This window comes from Mustela nigripes, chromosome 16, assembly GCF_022355385.1.
Source record: "Mustela nigripes isolate SB6536 chromosome 16, MUSNIG.SB6536, whole genome shotgun sequence".
Taxonomy (NCBI): Eukaryota; Metazoa; Chordata; class Mammalia; order Carnivora; family Mustelidae; genus Mustela; species Mustela nigripes.
The window spans coordinates 21,326,950-21,342,287 of NC_081572.1; the positions used below are offsets into that span (position 1 = coordinate 21,326,950).

The following is a 15,338-nucleotide window of genomic DNA, read 5'->3' on the forward strand; positions in this document are numbered from 1 at the left end:
CAAGTTCCTAAACTCAAGACACGTCAGAGAGGCCAGAGCTCAGGGAGCGGCACAGACTTGGCCACTGGCTCTCGGACATTTCCTATCACACATGGTTTGCACTCCAAGCATCTGCTTGAGTCCTAAAAGTATAGCTATCTCCCCAAAGGATCAGACTTAAGTTTTCTTCCACTTCCCTCAAAACTACCCCAACCCCACTGCCTGCACATTCAAGGCTGTTAGTGTTATAATGGTGCCCTCTGGTGTCCCCGCCACAAATTACCATTGAATGCCACTGGAAACCAAACCCAGAAAAGGGGAGACTTGAGTAGCCATATGGATTAATTTATCTATTAAGACTGGAAAAATCTGAGGTTTAGATGAAAAATCCAAACCCAAATGAAGGCATCTGGAAACAAGTGGCTTCATCTGAGGGCAGCTAAGACTGTGGGACAGTCTGGGGGAAATTTTCACATTGTTTGCTGAAAGTTTGAGCTCTCTTGAAATGTGCATGCTTACAAAGACAAAGAATGCAACTTGGAAATAAATATATTCACAGACCGTACAGTTACATTCCCTTTACCACCCCCACAACCTTTGGGAGTGCCCAAGAAACTCAGTGAGTCTTTAAAATGTCGCAATGTGGAAGTATGTGCAACATGAACACAGTATACTCCAAAAAAAAATAAATTCTTTGATCAAAGTGTCCTCCAGATCTCCATGTAGACTTGCTTATTTCCCTGGAACATCCTTTTTCATTCTTCTTACTCTAGTCCCAAAGTTCTATAAAACACACCAATGTCTGAAGAAACTAGGAGGTAAATGGTCCTCCATATAAGAGGCATAGTCCACCATATAAATCCTATATGCTGTAATACAAGCACACTGGTTAGAGACACACAAGATGTGGATGTAGTGAATATAATTAAAAAGAGTCTACTTGGTGGATTTTTAATGCATAAAAATAAGACCAAAAATTATTACTCTGTGTTAATAATATTCATCAACATACAGATTAAAATTTATCAGTTTCCCATTAAAAAAGGTCGTATTTCGGGGCACCTGGATAGCTCAGTCAGAAGAGCATGCAACTTTTGTTTGAGCCCCATGCTGGGTGTAGAGATTATTTAAGAGAAAATAAAATGAAAAAAAGAAAAATAAAAAAAAAAGGTCATATTAGTTTTCAGGCCTGAATGGATAAAGTACTAAAATGAAGATTCCAGAGCTCTCTAAATGCCAGTGGGATACTTCTGGGTAGCATATTAGTAGAAAAGAAAAGAATTTAAGGCAATCCAGTAGCTAAGATATTTCCAATTAAAGCTTTGTCTTTTAGAGCATGCTCTACTTCTTGCTCCTCAATCTTCAAAGACACCTGGAAAGAAGAGAAAAAGACTTTTCACGTGGAGAACTCACAAAAGCCAAGTTTGTATTATGTAAACTTCTATCATGTTGAACTTTCGTCCCAAGAGGCAAGCAAGTTAAATACTGCTTTTTCAATAGCCTGCAGAAAAGACCTCCTTCATTCCAGTCCCATCCTCAACAGATCTTGAACTCTATCTAACAAAAAACAAATTGTTGACCTAACTGTGGTCATGCTTAAATCTTTAACAAAAACAGATAATCTCTCCAAAACAGGACAATTAAAAAAGCATTATCAAAGAGGCAGTTAGTTGTACCTTTGTGAAGCGGGTTTCCTTGTTCTTCTTTAATCCTAAAATGCCCCTGGCTTCCAAGAGCCCTGAAAGTGACAAACACTCTGACTGGTCCACAGCTGCCACCTGCTGTTTACGACAGACGTTACTATAGGCTTCATATAACTGGGAGAAACAAGGGAGAATACAAAAGTTGTTTAAAACTTCTATCTCTTGTAACCTTGTAGACTTTTTTTTTTTTTTTAAAGATTTTATTTATTTATTTGACAGAGATTACAAGTAGGCAGAGAGGCAGGTTGGGCGGGGGGGGGGGGTAGGGAAGCAGGCTCCCCACTGAGCAGACAGCCCAATGTGGGGGCTAGATCTTGGGACCCTGGGGTCATGACCTGAGCCAAACGCAGAAGCTTTAACCCACCGAGCTACCCACGCGCCCCAACCTTGTAGACTCTTAAAAATGTGAATTTGCGTTTGTAAAAGTTATCTGAATACAACAATTTCCCCTCTTCTCAATAAAACCATTGAAGGATTCTGTAGATATTGCCAAAACCTAAGGCAGGAGAGGAGCTTTATGTATTTCACAGGGAGAGGTAGAAATGAAGGGGAGGAGATGAATAGGAAATTCTCAACCACAACCCAAGGGAAATAAAATCAGTTGCCTTTTATATGGGACCGACATTTATTCTTACTGTTAAAAACCACTTTTAATTCCTATCAGCTGGAGCATAATAATAGGCCCTTTGGACAATATCTGCTCCACAAAGCATTCTTGTCTCCACCCCAGCTCCATCTGCTGGGATTCTCCACTCACCTTCCCCAGAGTGACCTCTTTGATTTTCAGCTGCCGGGTCAAGAGCAGCAAAGAGCAGACCAAGATCTTCTGCTGAAGAGGGAAGGAATCTTGTGTTCCTTCTTTGCTCAAACTCATTCTGTTACCATCAACTTCTGAGATGACTTGGGATATGTGAATAAGACCAACCTGCTTGGGAACCAGTGACTCAGAGGGTGATTTGCCTAAAAAGTAAATAAATCAGGCTTCATTAGATTTTTTTAAGTATTGTGTACATCAAGACAGATGATGCTAAGTCTTAGTTGAAGGCGATTCAAGCGCAGTCATGTGGTGCCAAAGCAGAGGTTCCAACTCTGTAACTAGAAGCCAAAGGATGGGAGACAGTGCTATCTATCTTCAGAAAGATGATGACTTGGAAAATAGGGTTATCCTTTTTCTGGGCAGAATGGTAGGCTATTTTGTCCTGTAGAATGCAATTTAATGTCAGAGAGACAAAATCCACCTCATGAAAGAAGGAGGACTAGACAGAGGACTACTGTATTCTGCCTTGGAAATTCTCAGTATCTTGAAAAGTACAGAACCTTGAAGCAAAGAGGAGTGTGCCTGGTCATCAAGAAAGGAAAAAAAGTGAAATGAGTGACTAACGTGGACAGAAAAGTGAATCCTACATAAGTCCTCTAGATAGCTTCTCCAGATGACCTTTGAGGTTCGGTTCACTTGCCTAAGACATCCACAACAGAGCAACACTTGAGAAAATGTCACTGGATATCTTAGCAGATAGCACCATCTCAGAGGCCGGAGGCTGGGGAACTGCCAGCTAAGATGCCTAGGACTATGGCCTCATTGTTTGGAGATGCATGAATTGCAAGACAGAGGAGGGATTTGCTCGGTAACAACTTTTGCCTCAATTACTTCCTTAGACCTTGAGCAGTTGCCCCAAAGCAATCTGCTTCTATTTCATTACCATAACCAGGATGCTGCAAAGAACTAATGGGATTAGGAAAACTAGAGACCACTGACCACCGATCTTAAAGCTGAAAGGAATTTCCTTCTTGCTCCCTACCCAAAACAATCCCAACTAGTAATCATCTATTCAGCTTTTGTTTGAATAGCTTCAAAGCTAGGGAACCTGCCTATGTGTCAAGGAAGCCCAGTTAGTGCTATGTATTAGAAAGTGCCATCCTGGGGTGCCTGGGTGGCTCGGTCAGTTAAGGGTCTACTCTTCATTTGGGCTCAGGGTTGTGAGATTAAGCCCTGAAGTGTGGAGCCTGCCTAAGATTCTCTCTCTCTTCCTCTGCTTCCCCCCACTGGTGGACTCCCTCTCTCCCCTTCTCTTAAAAAAAAAAAAAAGTGTCTTCTTGTATTTAATTGAAGTCAGACTCCGTATAGCTTTCTAGAACCATCCAAATCTAATAACACATACCAGAGGTCAAAAGATAGGAATTAGGTTAGTCTAATAATTTATGCCAGAAACTTACAACCTCCTTTAGGTACATGTGTGCCAGCTGCGCTCACAGGAACACTGACAACCCTAAATGTCACTGGTAGGAGAAACGGGAATAATCTGAAAAGTTAAAGAGAAACGAGTATCTCATCTTTACACTGGTATATATTACCTACCATCAGCCTAAGCAGTCAGTTTGGCTGCTTCTGAAATATTTTTATTAATTTTCTTTCAACAAATTGATAAGAAAGAAAAGAAAGGAAGGTAGAAAGAAAAGAAGAGAGAAAATGTTTTCTGTGGAACTGTAGTCCTAGAAACAATTTTGATAACTCTGAACCTGTGCAGGAGTGAAAGAGGAAAGAAACAATCAAATCAGACTGTCCTGTTTCTAAAGATTAACACTGGATATTAAATACCGAAAAGATATGTAGTTCATGGCCATTTTACATCTGCCATGACTAAGAGAACAAGGCTAACAGAAAGGAAAATCATTTTGTCATTTTTTTTTTAAAAGATTTTATTTATTTATCAGAGAGAGAGAGAGAGAGGGAGAGCAAGCACAGGCAGACAGAATGGCAGGCAGAGGCAGAGGGAGAAGCAGGCTCCCCGCTGAGCAAGGAGCCGGATGTGGGACTGGATCCCAGGACACCGGGATCATGACCTGAGCCGAAGGCAGCTGCTTAACCAACTGAGCTACCCAGGCGTCCCCATTTTGTCATTTTTTAACAGCCTCCTATAGCAACATCATCTTTGTACCTCCACCCTCCTAGACTTGGCTAAAGGCTTACGATATCCCAAGTTGAACCGGATTCTTTCACTGTCTGACTCTTATTTACTTTCCTCTCACCTATTTCAAGACCTAAAGTGAACTCAACGGAAGAACCCAGAGAGAAGCTGACCAAGCCTTTCTGTCCACAATTTTCATTTTGAGAGCTTAGAAAGAAAACTTACTATGATCCAGCCTTTTATGTAACACCCTGGGGAACTTGTTTCCAGCCTGCATGGACTATAGGACAGAGAGGCCAGACCGAAATAAAGTAGATGAAACTGACAAAAAACACAGACATACAGAAAAGGGTAAGTATGGATTTAACTACATTCATTTCGTCTTTCTATCTCTTTTCTCAGAAAAGTTAAGCTTCCAATTATAAAGGAAGACGGGAAAGTGATAAACTACTTACATTCAGACAGCGGTTTGAGGACAGTCTGGCTTTTGACATCCGACTCTACAATTTCAATAGCTCTCCTATAAAAAAAGTATTTCTAAAATTAATTTATGCTGGGCCAAACCAAACAGCACACCAAACCACCAAGCTGAAAAAAGACACGTTTTATAATTTTAAAGCCCCCAAACAAAACTGGGTTATGTCTCAGCTAAAGGGGACTTGGTTGCCTTGAAACAATTCACAGACCTGGGAATCTGAGAAACTTTCAGTACTATATGGTTTCTTCTTATAGATGCCAAGTAGGTCATCATACATTAAGCCAATAATAACATTTTGAAGGAGGAAAAAATGTCATGGACAGCAGAGAGGCTATGTGGGTGGGTGACTGCCTACAGAGAGAGCCAGTACCACCCATACACACTGGACCTAAAAGGGGAGTCCTCAGTTCTATATACATATGATATGTGTAGGCTAAACCACACCAGCCTACATGACCATTGCTCATAGCTACAGTCTTTACTCAAGTAGTTTGCTGACTAGGAGAAACTTTCAAATCCAGGATCATGCCATCTAGCAATAGGAAGAGCTTCCTCTCCCACTGCTGTCTCCAAAGCACTTTGCCCACAGGAAGCCATAAGCCAGACCTGGATCTTTTGCATGGCAGTAGGGGGAGGTTGGACCAGCGGGCCAGCACAGCAAGTATCATTTTAATGGACCCAGTGTCCCTACTGGGAAGGAAGAGATTTCATCAGTCAGCACAGAGGCTTTCCCCAGCAGGAGGGGCAGAGAGGATGGGAAGTGGGAGAGAGAGGTCTGGAGTACAAGTGTGGGGGACCACCAACCGGAGGAAGGGGTGCTCACAAAAGCAAAGGAAGGAAAAAAAGTCTAAAGGCAAAGATGGTTCAGGTCCATAAATAAACCTGCTTGAGATCAGCTAATGGAAAAGTAAACTGGAGTCTTTTTTAATACAAATGTAATTAACCAATCTATAATCACCACAGGGAGTGCCAGCAACATCTCATTTGTTTCTCCCTCTGTAGGTAATGGACTGATAATGTTTCAGACATTAACACGGTGGAAATGCAGAGCTCCCCACTGAGAAACAAGTCCTCCTTTCTGAGTGTAAAAAGTGGCAGAATGCAGCCTCTTAAGCCACATTCACTTGAGTTACATGAGACAATTAACAGCATTTCTTTTTTTAATAAAAGCAGCCAACAGTGCCATAACTCACCTGCAAACATCTAGCGCCTTTCGAACATCTCCTGAAAGAGCAGAGACTTTTCGGGCACAGAACTGAATTGCAGCATTGTCCAGAACCTGAACTCCGGACACCTTTGGACAAGACATAGGAGATGACAGCATGAACTATAAGATTCCCCCTTTACTGTAATTCAGGTCCCAGACATAAATATTTTCACATTAAGTCTAAACTTGACTGGCCACTCTTTAGGGTCTAAGAGATGACTTTTCTGCTCATAAATAAATGGAAATTTCTTTTTTTCTTTTCTTTTTTTTTTTTTTAAAGATTTTATTTATTTATTTGTTTGACAGAGAGAAATCACAAGTAGATGGAGAGGCAGGCAGAGAGAGAGAGAGGGCGAAGCAGGCTCCCTGCTGAGCAGAGAGCCCGATGCGGGACTTGATCCCAGGACCCTGAGATCATGACCTGAGCCGAAGGCAGCAGCTTAACCCACTGAGCCACCCAGGCGCCCAAAATAAATGGAAATTTCACACATTTAAACATTTTGTAGGCATGTGGTAGAGACTCATGAATGGGGAAAAAAGCAACCAGATATTAGCAAAACTAAACTAAAATCTATTTGGTCATTTTCCTTTTTTTTTTTTTTTTAAAGATTTTATTTAATTATTTGATAGACAGGTCACAAGTAGGCAGAGAGAGAGAGAGGAGGAAGTAGGCTCCCTGCTAAGCGGAGAGCCAGATGCAGGGCTTGAGCCCAGGACCCTGGGATCATGACCCGAGCTGAAGGCAGAGGCTTTAACCCACTGAGCCACCCAGGCAACCCTATTTGGTCATTTTCAAAAGAAAGCTTTTTCACAGGTCCTATTGTTACAGGCCATTATAAAAGTATTGAGGGGCACCTGGCTGGTGCAGTAAGAAGATTTTTTTTTCTTTTTAAAGATTTATTTATTTATTTGACAGACAGAGATCACAAGTAGGCAGAGAGGCAGGCACTGAGAGAGAGGAAGGGAAGCAGGCTCCCTGCTGAGCAGAGAGAGCCTGATTTGGGGCTTGATCACAGGACCCTGGAAACATGACCTGAGCCGAAGGCAGACGTTTTAACCTACTAAGCCACCCAGGCACTCCGACCCTGCGACTCTTGATCTTGCGGTTGTGAGTTTGTGCCCCACCTTGGGTTTGAGATTACTAAAAATAAACTTAAAAAAAAAAAAAAAAATTATTGAGTGATTCCTCTCTTTAAAAAAAGGAAAAAACAAACAAACAAAAAAAGATTTATTTATTTATTTGAGAGCACCTAGTTGTCAAAGGCGGTGGGCAGAGAGGAGCAGAGGGAGAGGGACAAGCCGACTCCTCGCTGAGTGCGGAGCCTGACATGGAGCTCCATAGGGGGCTGGATCTCAAGGACCTAAGATGGTGACCTGAGCTGAAATCAAGAGTCAGAGGCTTAAACGATTGAGTCACCCAGGTGCCACCCTTCCCCTTTTAAAAGGAGGCTCCCTGTTCATTGTGGAACCCACCGTGGGGCTTGAACTCACAGCTCTTGAGATCAACAGCCAAGCTGAAATTGAGTGGCGTACTCAACTTCAATTTCAAGTGGGTCAGTGACTGACCCACCCAGGTGCCCCTCTTCTCTTATTTTTACTCCAACCCTGAGGCATCCAATAAATGGAGCCTTGGATGGAAATTCATATAAAAATGTTCTCACGTTGGCCCACAGGATCTCCCTGCTGAGGGAAGCAATCAAAGCAAAGAAAAAAAAATTTTTTTTTTAGTAGGCTCTATGTCCAGTGTGGAGCCCAATGTGGGGCATGAACTCACAACCCTAAGACTGAGATCTGAGCTGAGATCAAGTGTCAGATGCTCAACTGACTGACTGAGCCACCCGGGCACCCCTCTAAACAAAAATATTTTAGAAAGACTGTTAGGTTTCCCCACCAGAGGTGATCCAAGGAACACATAATGAGGTACAATGGGTGGCACTTACCAGATCAAGCCGATCCTGCAAGATAGTGGCTATCTGGTTTTTGGTATAAGGTGGGAAGTTCAACAGCCGAGGTTTACATTTTTCTCTAGCTTGAAGCCTCGGCAGAATTCTGTCCGTGAGATCCAGGGTGTTAGCGATACCTGAGGAGAAGGTAAATACTATCAACCATCATGGTCAAATCATCTCAAAGGAAAATTAAACGCTTTGAAAGCTAAATATAATTTCCAGTTATAATCCCGCATTCCAACTGTTGCTTCCCACTCGCCACCCCACCCCCACACTTATTAGGTAAGATGTACGTAGTCATTTGAGAATGCTCTTTCCAAGTTAGGTTTAGAATTGTTCACTGATAAGCAGGACCAGACACTCCAAAAATCAACTGTCTCTGAAATGAAGTATTATCTCAATTCTATTCAGACTTAACAAAGTTGATTTTAGTTGAAAACTACTGTTATTTTATAATAACTTTTTTCATTTTGATAAGAAAGCAGAAAGTTGGCTTAAGATAAAATAGGTGATAAGTAAGATGAAGCGATTAAAAAAAGAATTCTTTAGACCCATCGACATTAGCAATGGAGCACTAACCAATCAGCACCAATCGAGAGTTGCTTAGCCATGGCCATTCGAAGAGTGTGTACAATACATCCTGCCCTTTGCTGTCCAGCTGATCCACCTCGTCCAGCACCAACACACTAAGTATAAAGAGAAACAATTAGTATCTACGTTGACCTCCTTAACTCTCCCATCTGTTAGATCTGGGCCGACTCCAGGTCACATTCCTACAGCTGACACCAGTTTGAAGGTCATCATCTGTCCTCTCTGCAGTCACTGTTACAATGATACCCCCACCATGACACAGAAGTAATATACAGGTTTTTCAAGCGATTAGCCTAAGAACACTTTTTCCAACTTAAAATCAGAATGTGTATTTTTCCTCTCTTCTTTCCCTTTAAGCATATGAAACTATCTGTACAGCCAACACAGGAAATGTTCTTTTCTCATACAAACGGATACATTCAAGAGACTAGAATGTGAGTTTGTGGGCAGCAGACCTTGCAGATTTTCACAGAATAACGTGCAGCAAAGCACTACTTACATCATGGGGCCCTTCTCTGCAGTCATATGGTATTCTAGTTTCTTCATCATGTCCTTCCCAGCTGGCCTGGATACTTCTTCCTGACAAATCTCCTGAGCAATAGCTGGGAATACAGCCTGGGCACTCCTCAAGGACATGCAATTCAGCATGATAGTTTTAAAACCTTTCAGTTCCTTCTAGAAAAATGCAAACATGAGAGATATTTTGCCTTCAAATAAAGGTTGTTTTTTTTTTTTTTTAAGATTTTATTTATTTGACAGAGAGAGATCACAAGTAGACAGAGAGGCAGGCAGAGAGAGAGGAGGAAGCAGGCTCCTCGTCAAGCAGAGAGCCCAATGTGGGGCTCGATCCCAGGACCCTGGGGTCATGACCTGAGCTGAAGGCAGAGGCTTTAACCCACTGAGCCACCCAGGTGCCCCCAGATAAAGGTTTGATGGAACCTGAAGTATCTTTGAGGAGTTAATAGCATAAGAGAATAAGCTCTATTTTCATTTGGAAAGATTTGGACAAAGAAACTAAAAACATCTTATTTGAGGGGAGACTTCAATCCCCTAAGCACATCCACCTTTCTTAACCCTTCATAACCAAGTGTCATTTTAGCAAGAGCAGCATATTTCAGACTCTCAGTGTACCTTAAGGTCTTGCAGAATTCGGCTTAAGCAGGCAGTTTTTCCAGTTCCAGGAGCACCAGAAAGATAAAGACTTCCAGCGTTTTTCCCACAGATGTGCTCCCTCAGGAAATTCCTGATGACATTCATCTCCTTTTCCCTGGCAGGCAGCCGATCCGGGACAGCTGTATTCAGGACCAGCTTTGCTTGCTGGTAGCAAGTGCCTGTGTCAGATGTGAAAGGACAATTAGATACAACAGAGGTGACCGAGAAGATCCACTGGGTTTCATCTGGAGTCACCAGCCTTGTTTTCAAGGCTGCATTAATGGTTGCCATATAAGAACGAACCTTCTTGCTTGAACAGTCTCACACATGCAGATTCTTTCTCCAGTGGACATCTCTGCTCAGAATTTGTTGTGATCTTTTGATCTTTTCTGCCTGACGAACGGATTTTGTTTTGGTGAGCTCTGGTTTGTTCCTTTTTGCTAGGAGACTTCATTGTCAGCTGATTGTCAAATACCAATCTGCGCCCCTTAGGTGAACGGGAGCAAGGGGGGCCATTCTCTTTCTTGCCTTGCTTTGGTGGAGAACAGGGTGGTAAATGGGGAGTGTTGCACAGATTGTCATCACCTGAAATACATTAAAATCAATACATGGTCATTCATAGTAGAGGACAGTAAAAGGACTTGCAAAGATCTCTGCTTTTCCCAGAAAGAAGCAAGTTTCTTCCTCTCTTCCTTCTTTTATTTATTTGAAAGAAAGAACACAGAGGGGAGAAGGAGAGGGAGAAGCAGGCTCCCAGCTGAGCAGGGAGCCCCATGTGGGGCTCAATACTAGGAGCCTGGGATCATGACCTGAGCAGAGGGCAGACTTTTAACTGACCGAGGCACCCAGGTCCCCCAAAAGGCAAATTTCTATAGTTAAAACCACCAAAACAGACGGCCTCTCCTCAAGAAGCAAACATTGGCCACCAGATGGCACCACTGAATCTTACAACTATTTGGGAGAAAGCAAAGGTTTTTTTTTTTTAATTAAAAAAAATTTTTTTTTTTATTTTTTAAAAGATTTTATTTATTTATTTGACATACAGAGATCACAAGTAGGCAGAGAGGCAGGCAGAGAGAGAGGAGGAAGCAGGTTTCCCACTGAGCAGAGAGCCTGATGCAGGGCTGGATCCCAGGACCCTGAGATCATGACCTGAGCTGAAGGCAGAGGCTTTAACCCACTGAGCCACCCATGCGCCCCAGCAAAGGGGTTTTTAGTGGGATGAAAATTCTAAGATTGTTCTAAGAGTGTTTTTCTCAATCTTGGACCAAATAATTCTTATTGGAGGCTGTCCTGTCCATTGTAAAATGTTTGGCAAGACACCTGGCCTTTATCCATTATGCCAGTAGCACTCCCTCAGTTGTGATAACCAAAAATGTCTCTGGTACTGCCACATCACCCTTCATTAAAAACGAATGATCTGGGCACCTGGGTGGCTCAGCTGGTTAAGCATCTGCCTTTAGCTCAGGTCATGATCCCAGGTCCTAGGATTGAGTCCCCACTGAGCTCCCTGCTCAGGGGACAGTCTGCTTCTCCCTCTGTCCCTCACCCCTGCTTATTACTATTCTTTCTCTCTCTCATAAAAATAAATAAAATCTTTAAAAACAAAAACAAATGATCTAAAGCAAAAAAGGATTACCAACCAGTGATCTTTTTTTTTTTTTTAAAGGATTTTATTTATTTACTTGACAGACAGAAAGATCATAAGTAGGCAGAGAGGCAGGCCTCAAGAGAGGGTGAAGCAGGCTCCCTGCTGAGCAGAGAGCCCAATGCGGGGCTCAATCCCAGGACCCCAAGATCATGACCTGAGCTGAAGGCAGAGGCTTAACCCACTGAGCCACCCATGCGCCCCTACCAGTGTTCTAAAACAAGAATATCACCTGCTTCTCTTAATTTCACCACTAACTAGGTGAAAGCTTCAAAATACTAGATAGCTAACTGCAAAGTCACAATACTGACAACTAAGTTCAAAATTAAGGAACTGAACACCAGAACTGTAAAGCAATTCAGAAGGTAATCTCAACAAGTCGCTTAACTCTGAAGTTCAGTAAATGAACACAGCAATCATTCTGAAAATAACCAAAGTGAACAAAGTGGTCTTAAATGAACTTAGGAAGCTGCTTCAAAGGACGAGGCATCTTATTTTTGAGGAAAGAGAGGTCAATATCTACAAGTCAAAAAGTTGTTCATATATACAATGGATATCTTACCGAGACGTTTTCTGGGGCTTAGAGGCAGAATTTTTACAGAATGGCGTGTGGCCTGGAGATTGGTCAGTTCTAGTTTAGTGTCTCCAGAGATTTTAGCTTTGTCCAATGTCCGAGACACCTTCTTTTTTGGAAAACTGATTGTAGCCTGTGACTGGGATCGGGTTTGAGGCATGATGGGAACACGGCTGGGTACAAAAGAGAGAACAGGACAGCCAGTCAATATCTAAGAGGACAGAAAAATAGCAAACAAGGAATTTATACCAATGATCAACATTTCATAAGTAAATTATAAACATATTTTAGCATTCAGTTCTGCTTCACAGCCAAATCTGAGCAATAATAACAAACACTTGTCTACCTACTATGTGGATGACTGTTGTTATAAGCATTTTCTTTTATTCTTTTTTTTTTTTAAGGAGTCTCTGCACTGAACGTGGGGCTCGAACTCACGACCCCAAGATCATGAGTGGCACACTCTACCAAATGATTCAGGCCCGCGCCCCTTAGACACTGAATCATTTAAGTTTTAAGACAACCCTAGAAGTTGGCACTCTTACTATCCTTACTTTACGGATGAGAAAACTCAAGAGGCACGGAGACCCAAAGTCATAGCAAACCAGGTTTTCTGGCTCCAGAGCTCAAGTTCTTAACCACTTGAGTGATGCAATAAGTTTAAAGAAGTTTAATAAAAGTTTAAAAATCTTTTTAAATGCAATAAGTTTAATAAAAGTTTTAAAATATTTTTTAAAAGATTTTATTTATTTATTTGACAGACAGAGAGATCACAAGTAGGCAGAGAGAGAGGAGGAAGCAGGCTCCCCGCTGAGCGGAAAGCCCGATGTGGGGCTGATCCCAGGACTCTGGGATCATGACCTGAGCTGAAGGCAGAAGCTTTAACCCACTGAGCCATCCAGGCGCCCCTAATAAGTTTATCTTAACAGATTTCTACAGTACTTCTAATTCCCTCACTCCAGGCACGGGGTGTGTCTTTATCACCAGCTTAGCCCAGGACCCGACCACATTTACAGTCTTCCCTCCGCCTGGCACTCGGTCCCCACCCCACACCCTCTCAACCCCACCCAGGAACATCCCCCTCCTACAACATTCAGCCCCTTTATTCCACGCACGACTGCCAGCCTATTCCTTTCCCTTACCCCGACCTCAGACCTCCCGCGATCTGAGCTCTTCCCTCACTTCCCCTCGAACCTCAAGGGAGGCTGCGGCCCTAGCCATCGCCCGTCTCCCAACTCCGCTGCCTTCCAGACCCTAAGCAATCATCTGCTCTCCACCCCACAAGGCAGAGTCACCTCAGTGCCTGCTCTTCCTCACGTCTCTCGCACAGGGCTTCAGGGATTCTTCAGTCAAGCTCCCGAATAAACTACACACCAGCAGCAGTAAAGCCAAACCGCGCTCGCGCCAAATCTGCAAAGCCTCAGCTTTACTACCTCCCGCCAAAGGCTGACCAGGCTTCTGATTGGCTGTCGCTACAGCACTGCGCGCCTTGGCCACCGCCCCCTCCTTCGCGTCCAATCCAGTCGGAAGGACCACAACCAATAAGAGAGCCCCAGGTCTCCGAGCCCTGTGAAACCACGCCTACCGAGTAAGAGGGAGTCTACATCCGGGGCCCCACGGAAAGACGCAAGGTTGCAGTGGGAGCGATTCTGGGTAAAGCGAACGAGGATCACCGCAAAGGGCAGCGGGAGATGTAGTCTCAGCTGCACGCAACTCTGTTTCCACGCCCTTCTTTCCATTGAGGGGGCGGAAGTGTGGTTGCCTTTTCTGGCCGAACGTATCCATTTGTATTACCCTAATGGGATACATATTAAGTGAGCTACCATATAACACCTATCATTTGGGAGGCGGTTCTGGGTGCCAGGCAGAATATTAGGCATTATTTACCTAATGTTCAAGCCTGCAAAACACAAAGCCAGCGTGAAGAGGGTTAGAGGTCTCAGCAACTTCCTGGCGGTGGGGAGCCTAGGACCCAGATTTCCTAATACCCAATTTTTTTTTGTCAAGTTCTACACATAAATACACTACCCTTGATCACAGTAGCTCCCTGATTTGTGTTTCAAACGTAAGAAATAGGGGCAGGTCTTTGCTTTTGTTAAAAATAAAAATATTCTGTGCACCTTATCATTAATTCCATTAATCCACACATTGTGGGGAGTGAGAGAATTATGGCCTCTTAATTTTAAAACCTTGTTTTATGGCTAAACACTAGGGTTTCAGGGCCAGGGAATACTGCTATAGAAGAAGAGGCAAGCTGAGCTTTTAATGAAAAATATAAATTAGAACGGTAATTTACAGGTCAGCCTCCAAAGCTAATAACCTAGCTAAGCCTCAGGTTCCCTCGAAGGCCAAAATCCAATTCTAGGGGATGGCAAGTATTTATCTTTCATCCTTCAGTTTCAAATGAAATAGAACAATGAAGCTGAGAAACAGGAAAACAATGCTATTACAATCACCAGTTAATTGTAGCTAGTTCATACAGGAGCAAATACTGAGTGTTCAAGTGTATGCCAGGCACAGAGCTCAAGTATTCTACTTATTCCACCTCATTCTCACAAGCACTGAATTAAGTTGGTATTATCATTTTGCAAATGAGGAAACTGAAATAGAGGGGTTGACTAAATTTGCCCAAGGTCACACAACCAGCAAGTGGAAGAGCTGGCATTTGAACTTGGGAAGTCTGACAGCAGCTCAAACACTTGACCACTTTAAACATAGGTGGAAGTATTAGAAAGACACAGGTCCTAAATAGGAAGCCTTCTGTACACTTCTAAATAGGAAGAGATAGGGGCTCCTGGCTGGCTCAGTCAGAAGAGCATCCGACTCTTGATCTTGGGGTTGTGTGTTTGAGCATCATATGGAGTATAGAGATCACTTAAATAAGTAAAGCTTTAAAAATAAATAAATAGGAAGAGACATTAAGGGAGCACATTTTGGGAAGGTTCTCTAGGAGCTGAAATCTGCAGTAGAGATCAGCATTCACAGTCGTGAATGGGAAGAATGTTCCCGGAGAATGGAGGTTTTTAGACCAGATGGTATTTCTGAGCTCTTAATAGAGCAACAGAACCCAGGAAGCAATCTTTACTGTTCATGTATTTTGATAATCTGGGCACCTAAAAACCATCCTTAATAACTTGAAGTGGTAACATGTGTC

The 15,338-nt window shown here is 42.8% G+C and overlaps 1 protein-coding gene across 2 annotated transcripts; it reads right to left on the reverse strand.

The window, feature by feature from the left end:
* Nucleotides 1–512: 512 nt before the first annotated feature.
* Nucleotides 513–13,642, reverse strand: CDC6 (cell division cycle 6). 2 transcript variants are annotated; one of them, XM_059380990.1, is made up of 12 exons: nucleotides 13,480–13,642; nucleotides 12,173–12,357; nucleotides 10,266–10,547; nucleotides 9,942–10,141; nucleotides 9,310–9,485; nucleotides 8,799–8,905; nucleotides 8,214–8,353; nucleotides 6,260–6,360; nucleotides 5,044–5,108; nucleotides 2,440–2,642; nucleotides 1,656–1,796; nucleotides 513–1,351 (listed from the first exon to the last, which is right to left on the reverse strand). In XM_059380990.1, exons 2-12 carry the CDS (start codon nucleotides 12,342–12,344, stop codon nucleotides 1,262–1,264), a joined length of 1,677 nt encoding a protein of 558 aa, XP_059236973.1. In that variant the 5' UTR covers nucleotides 12,345–12,357; nucleotides 13,480–13,642; the 3' UTR covers nucleotides 513–1,261. The 2 variants fall into 2 exon arrangements, with proteins under 2 accessions (XP_059236973.1, XP_059236974.1); XM_059380991.1 differs by having other exon boundaries at nucleotides 9,310–9,482; nucleotides 13,480–13,634.
* Nucleotides 13,643–15,338: the final 1,696 nt, after the last annotated feature.

Excerpts from the sequence above, each read along its gene's own strand:
- CDC6 (XM_059380990.1), bottom strand. The coding sequence starts at position 12,344 with ATGCCTCAAACCCGATCCCAGTCACAGGCTACAATCAGTTTTCCAAAA. Across the intron at positions 8,354-8,798 it reads CTCTCGATTGGTGCTGATTG|GTATCGCTAACACCCTGGAT; the intron begins GTTAGTGCTCCA and ends CCTTCTCCTCAG. Across the intron at positions 5,109-6,259 it reads AAGGCGCTAGATGTTTGCAG|GAGAGCTATTGAAATTGTAG; the intron begins GTGAGTTATGGC and ends CTTTTTTTATAG.